Below are 16,117 nucleotides of genomic sequence, written 5' to 3'. Positions count from 1 at the left end.
GCGGTGTGATCGGCCCCTTATAGTGCATTCAAAGCATACACTTTCAGTAAATTTGCTTCCTGGGAATCGAACCCACAACCTTGCCTCGATTTACCCGTTGAGGCATAAAATTCAAATTTTACTTTGAGCTAAGATCCTCCCTATGGGTCAAATAAAATTCAATGATAGTTTAAATGTTCAGGTCTTTGCACAAAGCAAAGCATCGAAGCATAATGAAAACGAGTAGCTGTAAGCAGTACGCTGTGGAGCTGCATACAAAACAAGGTCTCTGCATTTTGTTAAGAGCATTAAAAGGGAAAAATTTGTGTACAAGAAAATAATAAATATGGATTTCAGTCCATGTAAGGATCTTTGTGGCAGGGCTTCTGGGTACTCTGTTTACTGCAGACAGGAGTGGATAATTCAGGAGAGCATTCATTATTCAGAGATAAACAGAGACTCCCTTGATCTGAAGCTCCACACGTGGGCTGAAAAAAAACTCTCACGCTGGTCCTTGAGCTCCTGGGTAAAAATGGCCTCAGTTCAATGAGATATGTCCCTGTCAGAGACACACACCAAATTCCCAAGTTACAAAGGGTTCGGCTAAAGGTACTCCCCCCAGAAGGGTCTAGTCACCAGTGCATAGGGTTCCAGAACCATTTCAAATGATTTAGAAAGATTCCAGTCTGCTTTCGAAAATAAAATAGATTTATGACTTTTCAGTTACAACAGTCCTTAAAGAAAAAAAATATTTTTCAGATACAGAAGAAACATTCTGAAATACTCAGCGACAACGAGCCAAAACTGAATCTATAGTATGTCCACTAGAGTTCGATTCATGAAAGACTGACTTTTATGTGGCTGTAGTGAATAAAACATTTAAGTGAAAGTAAAAAGAAAAAAATATTTCTAGTAAATATAAAAAATGTAAAAAAAATTGTTATTATTATTATTAAATAGAAACAAAGAAAGAATTTAAAAGAATAAAAACGATAATAGTAATATAAAGGAAATAACAATGACAAATATGTACTTTAAATATTATATATAGCTAACTTTTATAAATACACATAATAATAATAATAATAATGTTCATTATTGTTATTATTTTTTATTACTGAAAGACACATAGTTGCACCTCTGGATAGAACAAATACGGTATGCTCTCTATGGTTTATGATGCAAGCAACATGCCAACTAAAATGAACTACTACCCACTCTAAAACTGCCGTGAACTTCAGATTCTGTGCTCTACACAGGTCAAAGGTTACAACTTGGCCTAGAGATTTACAATTCTTAATATAACCAAACACAACCCGAAAGGTCTATGCAGCAGACGTACGCAGAGGATAAAAGGGATTATCTGACCCACCCAGCAGGGCACAAGCTATGGATCAATTGCTAGATCTAATTGACTAGGAAGAGACTGCCTGCCTGCAACATAAAAGTAAATCTTATAAATAAAACCGCAGCCAGTTTTATTTTCCTGCTTAAATCTTGGCGTGGGAGAGGCAGGATATTATATTGAATAGATTAAGCAAACAAGCCCTCTTTCCTCTGGTGCTGAGGGCCTTTCAAGATGTTTGCACTACAGATTTTTTGTGTTGCAACATATCACAGACATCCTAAAACAGCCCGAGAAATTTTCAATTCACTTTGGGAAAAATATGTTTATAATATCAGATAGCAAACTCAAAGCCATAGAACACAACGTTTTAAAAAAAGGCTGGAAATATCTAAAGGAAATCAATCAAACAGGATTTAAAATTTTTCTTTCTCTTTGGAGTGTTACAAGCTCTTGGTGCATAAAGAAGATCTGTAAAGTTGCAAAGACTAAAGTCTCAAATCCAACCACGCCTACGCCTAACACACTCCCACCTGTCTATTTAACAATGTGGGAAGATTTGCATAACATTGCGCAAATGTTCACGCAAAGAAAGAAGGCATAACTTTGATTCTCGCAATGTTGTGGAGACGCTGTGTGTTTCATTCTAAAAGCGAAACTACTTTGTTTGGCCTTCCAAAATATATAAAGGATTTGCCACTGATGATTCAAATGCAAGTTTTGAGCAGTGTAGAGTAACGCTTGTTGTTTGTCATTTCTCCAATCACAAATACAGACATGGTTTTATGTTTACGCAGCGCGATACCCAACGCAATGCCACAAAAATACCAAATACCACAAACTTAAAAAGTCTTGATGTAAATAATTTGAATATATAAAATCCAACTAAACATCAAAAGCCAAATGAAAATGATCAACGACTGTTTCACTAAATCTTTGAATAACTGAACTAATCGATAGAAATACTGATACACATAACACTGCTGCACGGTTTCCTAAGAGGGAGAGCAGTCAGAATTACCAAATTCTAGAGAGAATGCAGTTAGCCCGATAGAGCACACATGTCCACAGGCATGTTAAAAACCCCACTGATCTGGGACTATTGGCACTTTATTAAACTTGCTATAATGCGATTTAACCTCACTTTCTTGATGCTGAAGGTCAGAGGCAAGTTAGACTGAAAAATATGTGCTATTTTGGTAGGTTTAAACTCATCTGGGGGGAAAACTGGCACAAACATCCACTTAATAATTTTTTCTATTGGATTAAGAAGTGAACAAGTAAAAAAGACTTCGTTTGGCGGGCAGCCTACTCCTTCCTTATTCCTAAAATATTTCAAATGACACACAAGGGTTTTCCGGTTATGTTTACACTGGGTTTTCAAAAATCGTCTAGGGCATGGGTGCACTGCTGTAAGACAAATCTTCGCCCACTCACTTGAAAAACATTTACTTTTAAAGCAGACCATGAATATAATTCTGCAGAAGATTTCAAAGGCAAAATAGTCATTCTGCTGCAGAAGAAAATAAGATAAACTAAATTTGGCTAAATAATTGACCATTTATGGAAATGCTACACTTGAAGTTTGCATCAACAAACTTATTTATATCTATACTTCTATACATTTTTCATTGGCAGTTTATATTAACTAATTAACTAATGAAGCCCTAATGTAAAGTGTGAAAGTAGCCCATAAAGAAGAATAAAGAGTAAAGAATAAAGAACCAACAACAGAGAGCAATATAAAAGCTCAGAGGTTCTAGTCTTGGAGAAATAATAGTTAAAAATGCTATTTTTGAAGCCATGCAGCAGTCTACTAGTTTACCAATTCAGGTCTTTATCTCCTAAGAACATTTACTTTCTTGCACTGTTTTTGTGCTGGAGGGCACTCGCACTTCAAACATCTTTCCATTACACACATAAATGTCAGAGTCAACGTTCAGACGCCTCACCGTGGGATTCGCTCTTTAAGGAGGTTTTTTTGTTTGTCTGTCAAATTGAACTTGTATTCATTCTGAATAACTGTTTTTATCATGGGAAGCAGGCTTAATGAATAGCACCTCTTGAAAGTCAATCAAGCAAAACTAAATGAACAGCATTCTGTTTAACATGGCAAGAGGATGATATGCCAGCGGCTATTTGATTGTTCCGTTCTGTTATGAACTAATCTCCGCAAAACGAACAATCCAAGCAAATTGGATTCATCAAGCCTGTAACGATAGAGAAATTTACTCACATCTGATTACAATACAACACCAGGAATGAGCTGAACTCTGACATTAGAAAAAGGTGAAACAAAAATTATTTAGTTAACAAATGCAATCTCATGCTTCAGAATTTCAGAATAAACCTACATATGAAATGAACACCTCACTTAACCGGATCTAAATTTTTTAATCAAGTCTAACATTTGCCCTTTCTGTGTCTCGTATTAAAAGTAGTGTCATATTAAACACAAAGATCACATCTAAAAAGATCTAAAATCTCTTAAAACTCTTCTATCTGGAAGCAGACTTCTAAGTGCATTATCGTCATCTATCTCTCAAATGGTCCATTGACACTCTTAATTGAGATAGCAGATAGAGTGTCAATAGTTCATTTGAGAGATAGGTCATGGAAATGCACTTATAAGTTTACAATCACCCATAAATCAGAAGGAAGAAGAAGATGACACATCAGGTGCCGGCTGTTGAGAACACGCTCAAGATGCTCTCAGGACAGTTCGTAAATTGCGGTGAAAATTAGGGCTGCAACTAACGATTATTTTGATAATCGATTAATCTGCCGATTATTTTTACGATTAATCGATTTATGTACTTATATTTTAGTTTTTTCCCCAAGTAAATTATTAATAAATGGTCTTTATCCTTCAGCATAGATTTTTAAGAGATTTAAACCATTTTGCACTGTCATATCCTCATCAAACATATACCTGGAGTTGTTTTATTGTGTTAGTAATCCTTTGTCAAACTCTTCTGCAATCAGAACACTGACCCATACTCTAGCAAATTTCACAAGGAGATTTCAAATAATGTTTTCACCATGGCAGTCCTCAGAGCTCCTAAAGTAGTTTAACATCCCGAACAAAGCTTATTAAGGAATCTTTCAGAACATATTTTCACGAAGAATAAGGATAAAACAGAATAAAATTGCAGTGCATTGTATTTTATTATTTACTGGGAATCAGCTTTATAGCTTTTGCTGTGAAATTGTAAACAATCCTTCGAAAAAAGTGCCAATGGCATGAAACCTGAATGGAACTCACAATTTAAAGTAAAATCCATCAGAAGGTTGTCCAGAAAAAAAAATTGGACACACACAAAAAACCTGCTGTGTGAAAAAGAGCAGTGAATACTTAGAAAAAAAGTGCATTTCAAATATCTTTAAACATTTACCTCTCTCATTCAGTCATAATTAGGCTGCACGACTGAATTTTGAACTGGTAAACGACAAAGTGATCACAGAACATGTTTGTAAAGCTTTAAATGTTAACTGTTAAAAAGCAATGTTATCAGCTTTTACGACTAAACATTTGCAAACAACATTGTACTGGAGAATCTGCACAAATGCAAGTCTTAGGGGCCGTTCACAAATCGCGCCTAAAAACGCGTGGAAAACGCTAGGTGCACCGCTTTCTCCTTCTTTCCAAAGCGCTCGGGCAGAAGCGCCCCTGAGGCGTCTGCCTTTGCTAAGCAACCATGACGTGCTCTCTCCTTGAAGACGCGGAAATTTCAGCAAAGGATAAATGGATTTGCAGCTCAAAAAATCGCTTGCAGTAGCTCTGCTACTAAATTTATTTCAAAATGGAAATCCATATACAGCTATGATCAGCTGTTCCTTTCATCTTGACTGAGCTTTTAACGTTGTTACGGGAAAGGATGAAGCTGATTGGTTAGTTCTCGTCACATTACCTGCGGTGCGCTTGCGGCATTCTGAAAAGTTTAAATGTTTTAACTCGATGCGTTGCGGTGTTGGAAATAACGAACTTGAGCGCGCAAAAGACGCGATATGTGAACGTCCCCTTAAACAGTTCAGTAGTGCAGAGTTTACAGGTTACTCTTCTTTTTTGAAGGCTCAAAGTAAAGTACTCCCACATCACGCTGAATGCTGCAGAGACGCTGTTCGGGAAGCACGTGACATAAAACGAGGCCAGCTATTGGCTATTTGCTACTTCTCCTGTTGTACTGGCTGAGTAAAACCTCCGGTGGCTCATTACTGCCACACTTTGGTCACCGCAGATTTGAAATATGCACGAAATGAGCCGCTTACGGCAAATAAAAGTTATTTAGCAACGAATCGATGACTAAATTAGTTGACAACTATTTTAATAATCGATTTTAATCGATTAAATCGATTCGTTGTTTCAGCTCTAGTGAAAATCAGAGGTAAAAAAAACTTTATAAATACTGTTCAGTTCCTTGCACAGACCAATCGTTTTGTGTCTTTACATATCAATGTATCGTCATGACCCGCAGGGTTTAATTTGGTTTTGTTTGAGTATGTTTTTTTTTTTTAACTCTCAAAGCCATGATTCCTATCCACTTCCATTATATGACTGACAGAGTGCAACGTTTTGAGCTAAAAATCTTTGTTTGTGTTCTATTTAAGAAACAAAGTCACCTACATCTTGGATACCCTGGGGGTAAGCAGATAAACATCAAATTTTCATTTTTAGGTGAACTATCCCTTTAATGGCACCTAAGATAGTAGTGTTCTGCCAGAAATATTTGCTGTTCTGCACTGGCACTTTTTGTGCAATTCTTTCACTTTTTGTTTCAGACTAGCCCACAGATCACTTTTTTTTTTTTTTTTACTACTGACCCTAATCTTTTGTGCTGTTGAACAACACAGCAAGTAATGATTAGGCATTCTCATTTTAAATTACTTATTAATTTATTCATCCATTATACTCCTAAAATCTGAAGAATAAGATGAAATTTCAATATCCACAGCAGGATGGGAAAGATGTTCTTATCTCAGTGTTTTGAGAGTATGTGTGATGTTCCTGTTAGTGTGTGTTTTGTCATGTCTGCCTCATCATTATCTAGACCCATAACACAAGACCAAAGCCGAGACATGTTTACACCAATTGATCTCTTTCCTCATAAATAAATAAATCTGAACTATAATGTTTACAAAGCACCCCTCTGGTGACTGCGCAAAAACTCTTGCCACATTCAAGCGACTCCCATAACTGATATAGCCTAAATACACAAGGGATGTTCAAAATAAATTTTTTAGTAGCTACAGTTTGTGCTGATTTTCAAAATCCCTTGCAACAGACAATTGGAACTGTTTATTGAAATAGATAATAATACTCCTCCATATGAAAACAAAACCAAACAGGATGCTCGAAAAAATTAAGCAGCTGATAAGTAGCTTCACAGCACCAAACTCCTTGGGAAAATGCAATAAATAGCCAATCGTACAACTGAACTGGCCCGGACGAGTAAATATGCGCGATCATTAAGCTGTAACAACAAGATGGACCCAGAGCTTAATTCTGAAGCAGTTTGAAGAAAAAGTAGCTATGCTTACAGATGGTTGGATGGCATTAGACCTCTCACGTCTCGCCTTTTGGCAACCATGATGCAAAACGGTTAATTCGCAATGTAATTTGTGCAAGCAACATTCAAATTAGCAGAACGAAAGTGAGAGGAGAGGAATTCGCCTCAAGCTAATAAACAAAAACGGGAATAACTCTGTTCACATTGCTCAGCTTCTAAGTGAATATTTCAGTTAGTAATTAGGGATTAGGCTGGTTAAAAATGAAAAAGCTCTATGTTGTGTAGTCTGGTGTGATATAGCTAGCCAACCATGATGAAGAATGAAATTAATACTGCTCTTCAATATTTCTAGACAGATGATTGGAGGCTCGACAGGCAGGGTCAGGTAGCCGGGCAGGAAAAGCGGATCTATAACAATTATCTGAAATACTCGAGAGACTAGAGCTCTGCCTCCTGCTCTATTTATACACACAAAACCAAACACATCACCTCGGTCACTAACACCAGGAGCTGCCAATTATACATTATCAACTTAATCTTGATTTATTAGATTGAAAAGTGGATAGAAAAACAAAGTGTCATGGCAAATCACATGATTTCGAATATATTTTCTAATTTATTTTTAAGAGTGTAGAACAATAATTTGGGTTCCCCAAATAATTTTGCTGCAAATGAACCCAGCTTTTTATTTGTGTGAAGAACATTTTAATAATCTAAAGATCACTTTTGAGAGCTGAAGAGCAAAGTTTTACTACTAGTATAGGCTAGTATTAAAATGTCACTCTTCTGCTCTCAAAAGTGTTCTTTAGACTATTAATATGTTGCTTGTTGGCAGCAAAACGTGCTGTCAGTTCGGAGTATTACTAAGCTGAGGAAATGCTTTCTACATCCTTTTTGTAACTCATGTATTTACCAAACAGGAAATGATGCAACTAAGTGTAAACACAATCAGAATATGTCTATATTAATAGATCAGTACAGCCTGATGATTCTACATGAATCTCTGCTCCCAAACAATACAAATTGTGGGGCTGAGTGGCAGGAGTACATTTTATAAAATGTGTCGAGTTGTGGAGAATTTACTAAGCCTAAAAGTGATTATGTAAAAATAAAAAAAAATGTATATTAACAAAACACTACTTTAAAACACATAAAATATATAAAAAAAAATTTTTATAGATATTTTAAAAAGGAATAGCCAATTAAATTCAATGTTTAAACAAGAAATAAAATAACAAATAAATAATTCACACTATGCTTTCCACACTGTTTTTAATTAGAACACATGGGCCAATCAAATTAATGCTAGCAATACGTTATGTGCAAACTTGCTGAAATAAAAAAAACTAATAATCTTTACACAATATTTTCTCAAAATATTTCAAAGCAACCTATTAAACTATTAAACATGGGGAAAAGGGCTGCGCAAATAAAATTATGAATGAATTGGCGAGATTCCGAGTCTGCAATGTCGACATTGTTTTCAGGCCAAATATGGCCTAGCGAGTACATTTGTCTATTAATAATAAACAGCTATAAATATCAACAAATACCTTTTCCAAATATACATAGATAAATGCAACAAATTGTTGAATCAGAGTTTTGAATCAACTCACGACATAGTAATTAATCATACATAACTCTAGCAATGTTTCGTGCTAAGAACAGCGCAAAACTATTAACAGCACAGTCCATTAAAATCATCACAATGTATCTTTATTTTTAAACAATCACGAAAATATCCTGGATATTCAATATAGTTGCCCATCCCTACTACAGAGAGAGCACGCAGGCAGAAAGCGCTCAAGGACAACAACAGTCTCAGTGCACATAAACACACTTAATGTGGAGATACAGATGCATAACAATGCTGCTCCATTTCAAAGCTGTATAGATGTAGTATCAGACAGGAACAAACTGCAGAAGATCAAAGACAACAACACTGATAAAAAGAAAGAAAAGCAGAAGATGAGGTTGCAGCACTCACCGGTGAGAACAGCTTTAGCGGACGGGTCAGCCAGGTCCAGGGCAGACTTGCCGTCGGTGTTGCGGATGTTGGGATCGGCGTTGTGCTGGAGCAGAACTGTGCAGGGGAAACACAAGCAGTATCGTAACTCAGGCAGGCAGAGGCTGCTGCTGGGGCCGTTCGCACCGCTGACTGGGAGCGATTGCTTCGGCATGGTGCAAACATATACACACATCGCGCACCAGCGCACCAAGAGCAGCAGCGAAAACAGCCCGCACGGAAAAACACACACTGCAGTGAGACGGAGCAAAAAAGCCCATGTTACTGAGAGAGAGTCCGACTCCGGGCATGTGACAGGAACTCCGGTGTGAGAGAGGAATATCTAAGCATGTTTTCCGATCCTCTCCACTGTCCCCTGAGAGAAAGGAAGAGAGATGGAGAGAGCTGTTGGCTGGCGCTCTGCTACTGAGACCCAAGTAACGCAGAGCTCCTAGAGCAAGCAGCGTCTATCAACTATCTCCAATCCTCGCCTCTCTCTCTCTGTACAACAATGTACGCGTGTACACAGGCTAACGTACGTGTCCCCTTTCTCTACTAACCCTGTCCATTCACTAACACTTCCACACACATATGTGGCATCAGAGAGGAGCTACAAACAACCCCTCTTAAAAATGAGCATCTCCATGCTTCAAATCTTTGGGAGCATCCAGGAGCTTTGGGCTAGTGATGTGCAAAACAACATGGTTTCATAAGGCCTAAAAAAAAAAAAAAAAAGTTTGGTTCCGGTTGGTTGTCAGTTGAGGTCATTGGTCGGTAGAGATTTATTTTTTTTTTTTTTTATTTATTTTTTTTCTCCAGTGACAGTTTTACACACACACACACACACACACACACACACACGCGCGCTGATTTTAAATGTGTGTACTGGTACTTTTACGACAGTGATTCTGTATTCCCGTTTAAAGTCTGTTGTTGCCATAGACACGCAAAACGCACACACACACACACACAAAAAACCTTCGCGGGAGTTTGACAGGCGATCTCATAGTAGATTAACATGGAGGATTTGAACTTGAAAAACGGAGTGTACAGACATATTTTTGTAGTCAAACAACATTCTTTGTTATGTTCATTTATGTGGTTTATTTGAATTTGATGCTATAAATTAACTAGAAGCAAGAGACGATCAGTTAGTTTTAACTGATGATCTAACTTACAGCGATCTGTTCGACACATTCAAGAGCCACAAAACGGTATTTATTGTTTACATTTCTTTAAAAAATGACCACATTTGAAAGGTGAAATAACCAAATGAGACTTTGTTTCATATTAAAAGTAAGCTGGTAATGTTAATGTCCTGTCTGTCAGCATGTTGTCAGTGCCCTCTCTGTTCCGCGATATATTGTTGACTCCCCCCCCCCACCGTGTTTCTCTTAATGTTACGATTTCCAAACCTTAAATTATAGCTCACTTTAGGAATTGACAGTTAAAGGGTTTTGATGCAATACTTAATGGTTTTTAACGGATTAATTAAGTGTAAAACAGCATTTAAAGGAAACTGTAATTTAATTAACGATGTGTGAAAGACCGTTCTTCCCCAGTCTCATAAAATAAATTTGGGTCGCACATAAATTGACAGGGTCGGTCGGAAACCGGAACCAAACAATTTTTTTTTTTAGGCCTAATCAACTAGTCTTCTGGAAGACGTGCATAATTGGGCTGATTTTGGGATCACCTGGACCCAGTTTTCAATTTATATGTGCAGGGACAATTTAATGTAAATGGAAGCATTTCTTTTATAGAATACAATTATTTACTTCCCTCAACCAGTTCCTTAAAAAGAGATTAAAAATAGCTTTCTTAAATAGTTCACCCAAACATGAAAATTCTATTTAAATCACCTTTATGTCATTCCAAACCTGCATGACTTTCTTCTGCGAAACACACACAGAAAAATGCTTTTTCCGTTTTAGTGACCATTGAAAAACAACACTACACCAAATAATATTTTTAAAAAATATTTATATGTTCAACTGAAGAAATAAAATCATATAGGTTTGGGACAACATAGGGGTGTGAAAATGCAGAATTAACATTTTTGCTATTTAAAGTACCGTTGCTAAATATATAAACAAATAAATGAAATAATATCATACAATAGTTGACACTAATTGACATCTTGCTTGTTATACAGTCAACCATCATGGCCCGTCTTCTCTGAAAGAAAAAATGATGCTAAAGAACTGCAAGATAATTATAGCGCTACAGCAAATAAATAAATATATTAATAATAAATTATTATAAAATGGTTATGATAATAATAATAATCATAATTTAAAAATCTAGAAATAAGTCTACAGAAACAAAAAAAAGTGATTAATTTTTTTGAATCTTTAAAAATTGTAATAAAAAAATCTTTCCGAAATGATGCATTAAACTGAGCAAAAGTGACGGTAAAGACATTTAAAAAAAATATTTTATATACGATTTCTATTACTAATAAATTGTTCTACTGAACGATGTATCTACAGCAGAGTCAAGTTTTAAATAGGAAAAATATAGAAACTCTTTGGTCATTTTTGAGCAAGATGCTAACGGTCTAATCAGATTCAATGTTCAATGCTAAGCTAAGCTAAAAGTGCTACCGCCAGACTGAATGGATTCGAAAATTGTAAAACTCAACTGTTTAGCTCTAGGGGAGTAGGAAAATGAGCCTATTTTCAAAAAAAGTGGAGTGTTCCGTTAAAGCACCATGTGACACTGAAGACTGGAGTAATGGCTGCTGAAAATTTAGCTTTGCAATCACAGGAACTAATTACATTTTAAATTATAATAATTATAATTATAAAATATACATTTATAATAATAATAATAGACTTCTTTCAAAAACTTTTTTTTTTAATCCTATCGACAAACTTTTGAAAGAGTGTATTTGACCATCATGTCATCTGGGACAGGCTAATACAACGAAGCATAAGCTTTACAAGATAGCTAAACTCAAAACACTACTGTTAAATCTTTAAAGCCTTAGGGGAAAAAAACAAGTGTTTTGTTTGGATTGGTTCATAAATCCTGGCAAAGAAGTATGTGTACCTAAAAAAAGGAGAGCAATCTTGCGTTGCGTGAGTATGATTGTGATGCTACTGCTATGCCAGTGACTCATAGGTCATCCATTTCTCATCACAAAAACACAGTTTTGACAAGCATTAAACCCGTGTGAAATACACCACTGCATCAAGGGAGGACTCGGGGTTTGATGAGGAAAAACACAGGCTGAGGAAAACGGTTTAGTTAAGTGGGAAGATACAGCTACCATCAACCCTCTCAGTCAAATTAATATGCACTAAAGGCCCCACGGAGACCATATTAGCATACACTGGTGTCATGAAAGCATTTGAACAATGGACTGCTGTGGGGTGGGTGGGCACAGAGGTTTGGAAGTGTTTGAAGGATGACGGCAATGGGGTGATTACATTTCCTTGGTGTGCTTATGACAGCTTGCCGATCCATCAGGCGACAGGCACCGAGGGGAGATCATTGTAACCTCTGCGATCCAGGCAGCCCCCCCTCCCTACAAGAAACATCTACAGTATGTTGTCTTCATGCTTATACATGCTGAAGCGTCAAAGAATGCTGACAAAGCTATTTATTTTTTGTCCTGATCTATTAATTTATTCAAAAATATATTGCATTGGTTTAATTTGTTCAAGTTTCTTTTGATACTTTTCAGGGAGCATAAATGTCAGTGTGATACAACTGTACTGATATTATAACAAAAAAGAGCCTTGTTGCAATGGAAACGGCTACTCTAACAGAGCCAAGTTAAGGCTGTTCTGTACCTGCTCAAAATTCAGTGTAAAAGACACAATGGCACATCAAAGCCAGACTCAATTATGCCTGCTCAGACCCACCTCAGTCCCTTGTCTCAAAGTATATCATTGTCATTGCTGTGTAAATGCAAGCCACTTCTGAGGAGCATTAAACAGTCTGTGCAAAGAAACTTAAATGCCACTTCAGAAGCACTTCTGTGCCAGTGTAAATTTGGCATCATAAAATACCAGATAATTTGTATAATAATAATCTCACCTTATTTATTTATTTATTTTTAATTTTTAATGTTTAGAATGTGTATACTCTCAGCGTGGTACATGTATTTTAAATGGACCGCTTCATTTTCTTTCTTTCTTTATCATAGACAACCTTACTGACCCTGGAAAATGCTTTTTTTTTCTTCTTTTTTTTTTAATAATGATTAAGATGTGAAAACATTTATTCAACATGTGTAAACAATGTTATTACTTTTTACATAACCGATAAATGACTTTCCAATAAACTGAAAACAGTTTTTCAAAACCATATACAACAAAGTACATCCATAGAATGTGGTATATGTGTTTTAAACTACATTTATAATAAATTTAATTTGTTCCTTTCTTTATCATGTACAATCTTATATGTCATTGACCCTGAAATAAACATGAAAATGTGTGCACAGAATACAAATGAAAGAACCCCAGAACCAACTGCAGCTGTAAAGCAGGTGGCGAGACCTACAGTTGGTCATAAGGACCTTCTGAATAAACAACAGCCGCCCATGCACAGTAATTGATGGTAGGAGTGTGATCAGCAGAGTAAGGTAATTACAACCAAACACTAAGAGCTTCAGAGAGAACATGGGTGCCTGGGTTAATGCATAACCATGTACAAATCCCTGCTCTTCTGACAGCGTTCAGAGAGTCTTGCAAACACACATATATCAGACACAGCCATCTCTGCAAGCTGCCATTCATTAAGTTTCTTGACATACTTAGACAACGGTGAAAATGGCTATTAGTGCCAAGTGAAATCATTAGCAATTTGATAAACCCAGAAGGGAATGGAAGAATTGACTCGCTGGGCTTGCAAACACAGAGACGGGCACATACACATTATCCGGGATTGAATGTGTGCACCGGAGACGTTTGTGATTAATCGATTTATTGATTTTTAATTTCATCCCTTGCGTGCGCAATAATGATTAGCCACATTGGAAAAGAAGAGTGAATAGCTACAGACCAAGACTATGAATGTGGGGAGATCACACTTGTTCATCCGGTAAAAAAGTCAGGAATGAGGTGGAGAGGTAGAAATAAAAATTAAAACATTCCGTCACCATTATCGTTATTCGAGGTAAGGAATGACGACCTGACCTTAAATTTCAAGCTGCCTCCTGCAGCTTTGGGCTGATGGACAGAGAAATTAATGAGTGGGTACCAGCAGCAATAATTAGCAAAGAGAATGCTAATTATTTATACATCATGAACAAAGGGCAAAGGTGACAACTAGGGATGCGACGATACCATTTTTTCAGAACCGATCCGATACCAAATATTCTGAGTATCTGCCGATACCGATCCAATTACCGGTAGTTTTTTTTTTATCAATGTAGAATTTCTATACTTCTCTGTGTTGACCTGATCATCACTCTTTTGTGTGTTAAACACAATCTACTATATATAAACAAATTCTTTTTAATGAAAAATAACAAATGAAAAAAATATACTATTATAAACTAGGTTAGTAGAAAATTAAGCATCAAAAGATACTTTAGATTCTAGAAAAATCACGGTGCACAATTTTATAAAAATCTAGTGAAATTTTATTTACAAATAATAGTGAATAAGTCTAAAATCTGGTAAAATGTTACATTGCTCTTTGTATCGTTGTAAAATACATGAATGTAAAAACAAGTATATACATTTATATGGAATTATAAAGGACTTTTTCTTTTTTTCTTTCTTTTCAATGTATAGCACAGTAATAAAGGCAGCAACATATCATATCATAGATAGGACAGAACAAGAAAGGCTATTAATAATCTTTGATTGCACATGAAAGTATTATAATACCAAAGGCATCCTGTGCACAGAATGATGAGCTTGAAACAACACAGAGTCACAGTGTGCAGGCTGCGCAGCCCTCAGAGTCCACATACAAAAGTGAGTACAACACACAAGCTGCTCGGCTCGTGTTCATCTTCAGTTCTCTCTTTACAGCAGTTCAGTCAGTGTACTGAGTAAATGAATTACTCCGGGATATTGGTTAATTTTGACTCAGAGAGTGTCAGCCACGTAAAAAAAAAAACGGAATAACTTAAGTAATTTGTGGATTAATGTTTACTGGAGACGCAAACCATTTCAAACAATTCAGTCCTATTTGGTGACTGGTTCAAACGATTCACTAAGAAGAACCAGTTAAATCAAATGATTTGTTCGCGAACCGGACACCACAAGTACAAAAGTAAGAGATATTGATACGTAGTGTATTAAATCTGTGCGTTGGTTTAATGAGCCTTTTCTTTGAACAGTTTTAAACCTCAGGTACTGTGCACTCTTGAAAAGAGTTTCATCGTTTTGACTGTAGTAACCGAACACGACACACAGTCTGATTGGTGAATGGAGGATAACAGACAGCCACTGCGGAAAGAAGGGTTTATTCAGACTTGAATTTAATGACTTCAATATTAATCTGTGCCTCACATTGAATTATGTAACAGCTTCAGAACACTTGAAATATGTGTATGAAAATGTTTTGGTGTTTTATAATGTTTTTGTGCCTTACGTGGAGCTCAACAATAACACAGAATAGTATATGCAGAATATCAAATTTGTATCGGTCTCGTCTGACTGAAACCTGATCTGCAGAAAATGCCAATATCGGAGCCGATACCGATCCAGAGTATCGGATCGATGCATCCCTAGTGACAACACTTGTTGGGTACCAAAAGGATGAAAATAAAAGGGGAAAAGGGGGCTCCTGCAGGAGCTCATTTTGTTTCCTCCAATATTTGTAGATGCATTTTGTCCATAGAAATGAGTTATTCAGTGGTGTAATTTTATGGATTAGTTGTTGCAGCCCTATTAGCAGCTTTAAAATTCTGCCAAATTCATAATGAAATTTAAACATAAATGCAGCTAGGGCTGTGTATCGGCAAGACGATATATTGGGATATTTCTTATTTCATGAGTAGGATATATTTTTTGAAAAACCGTCATAAAGAACAAAGCAGCAAGTTCCTCTGTCTGCTCAGGTTTAGTTAACGATGGCGTCCATATCAATTTGATTGTTGTTGTTGTTTTTGACTAAATCACCTTTAAGATAGGATGTCAACAACCGCTTAAAAATAACTGCATTTACTATGTACAGATAAGTGCATATGTATTATTTTTATTGTTATTTAATTCTATCATAATAGCATGAATTGCAGTGAAACTGTTATACAGGTGAATTTATTTCTTGTATATATATATATATACACATATATATATATATATATATATA

General features: G+C 36.2%; 1 protein-coding gene across 4 annotated transcripts in view; it reads right to left on the bottom strand.

Moving 5' to 3' along the window:
* Positions 1 to 16,117, bottom strand: part of LOC132130689 (poly [ADP-ribose] polymerase tankyrase-1-like) — an 82,692-nt gene that overhangs the window by 62,492 nt on the left and 4,083 nt on the right. For 2 of the 4 annotated variants that reach the window (XM_059542477.1, XM_059542478.1), the window contains exon 3: positions 8,819 to 8,914. The exons of the other annotated variants lie outside the window; for them this stretch is intronic. In XM_059542477.1, the coding sequence (XP_059398460.1) occupies positions 8,819 to 8,914 (96 nt within the window). The remainder of the gene's footprint in view (positions 1 to 8,818; positions 8,915 to 16,117) is intronic. 4 annotated transcript variants of the gene reach the window in all.

Source organism: Carassius carassius, chromosome 47, assembly GCF_963082965.1.
Source record: "Carassius carassius chromosome 47, fCarCar2.1, whole genome shotgun sequence".
In the NCBI taxonomy this organism is placed as follows: domain Eukaryota; kingdom Metazoa; phylum Chordata; class Actinopteri; order Cypriniformes; family Cyprinidae; genus Carassius; species Carassius carassius.
This window is presented reverse-complemented; position numbering and strand designations above follow the sequence as displayed.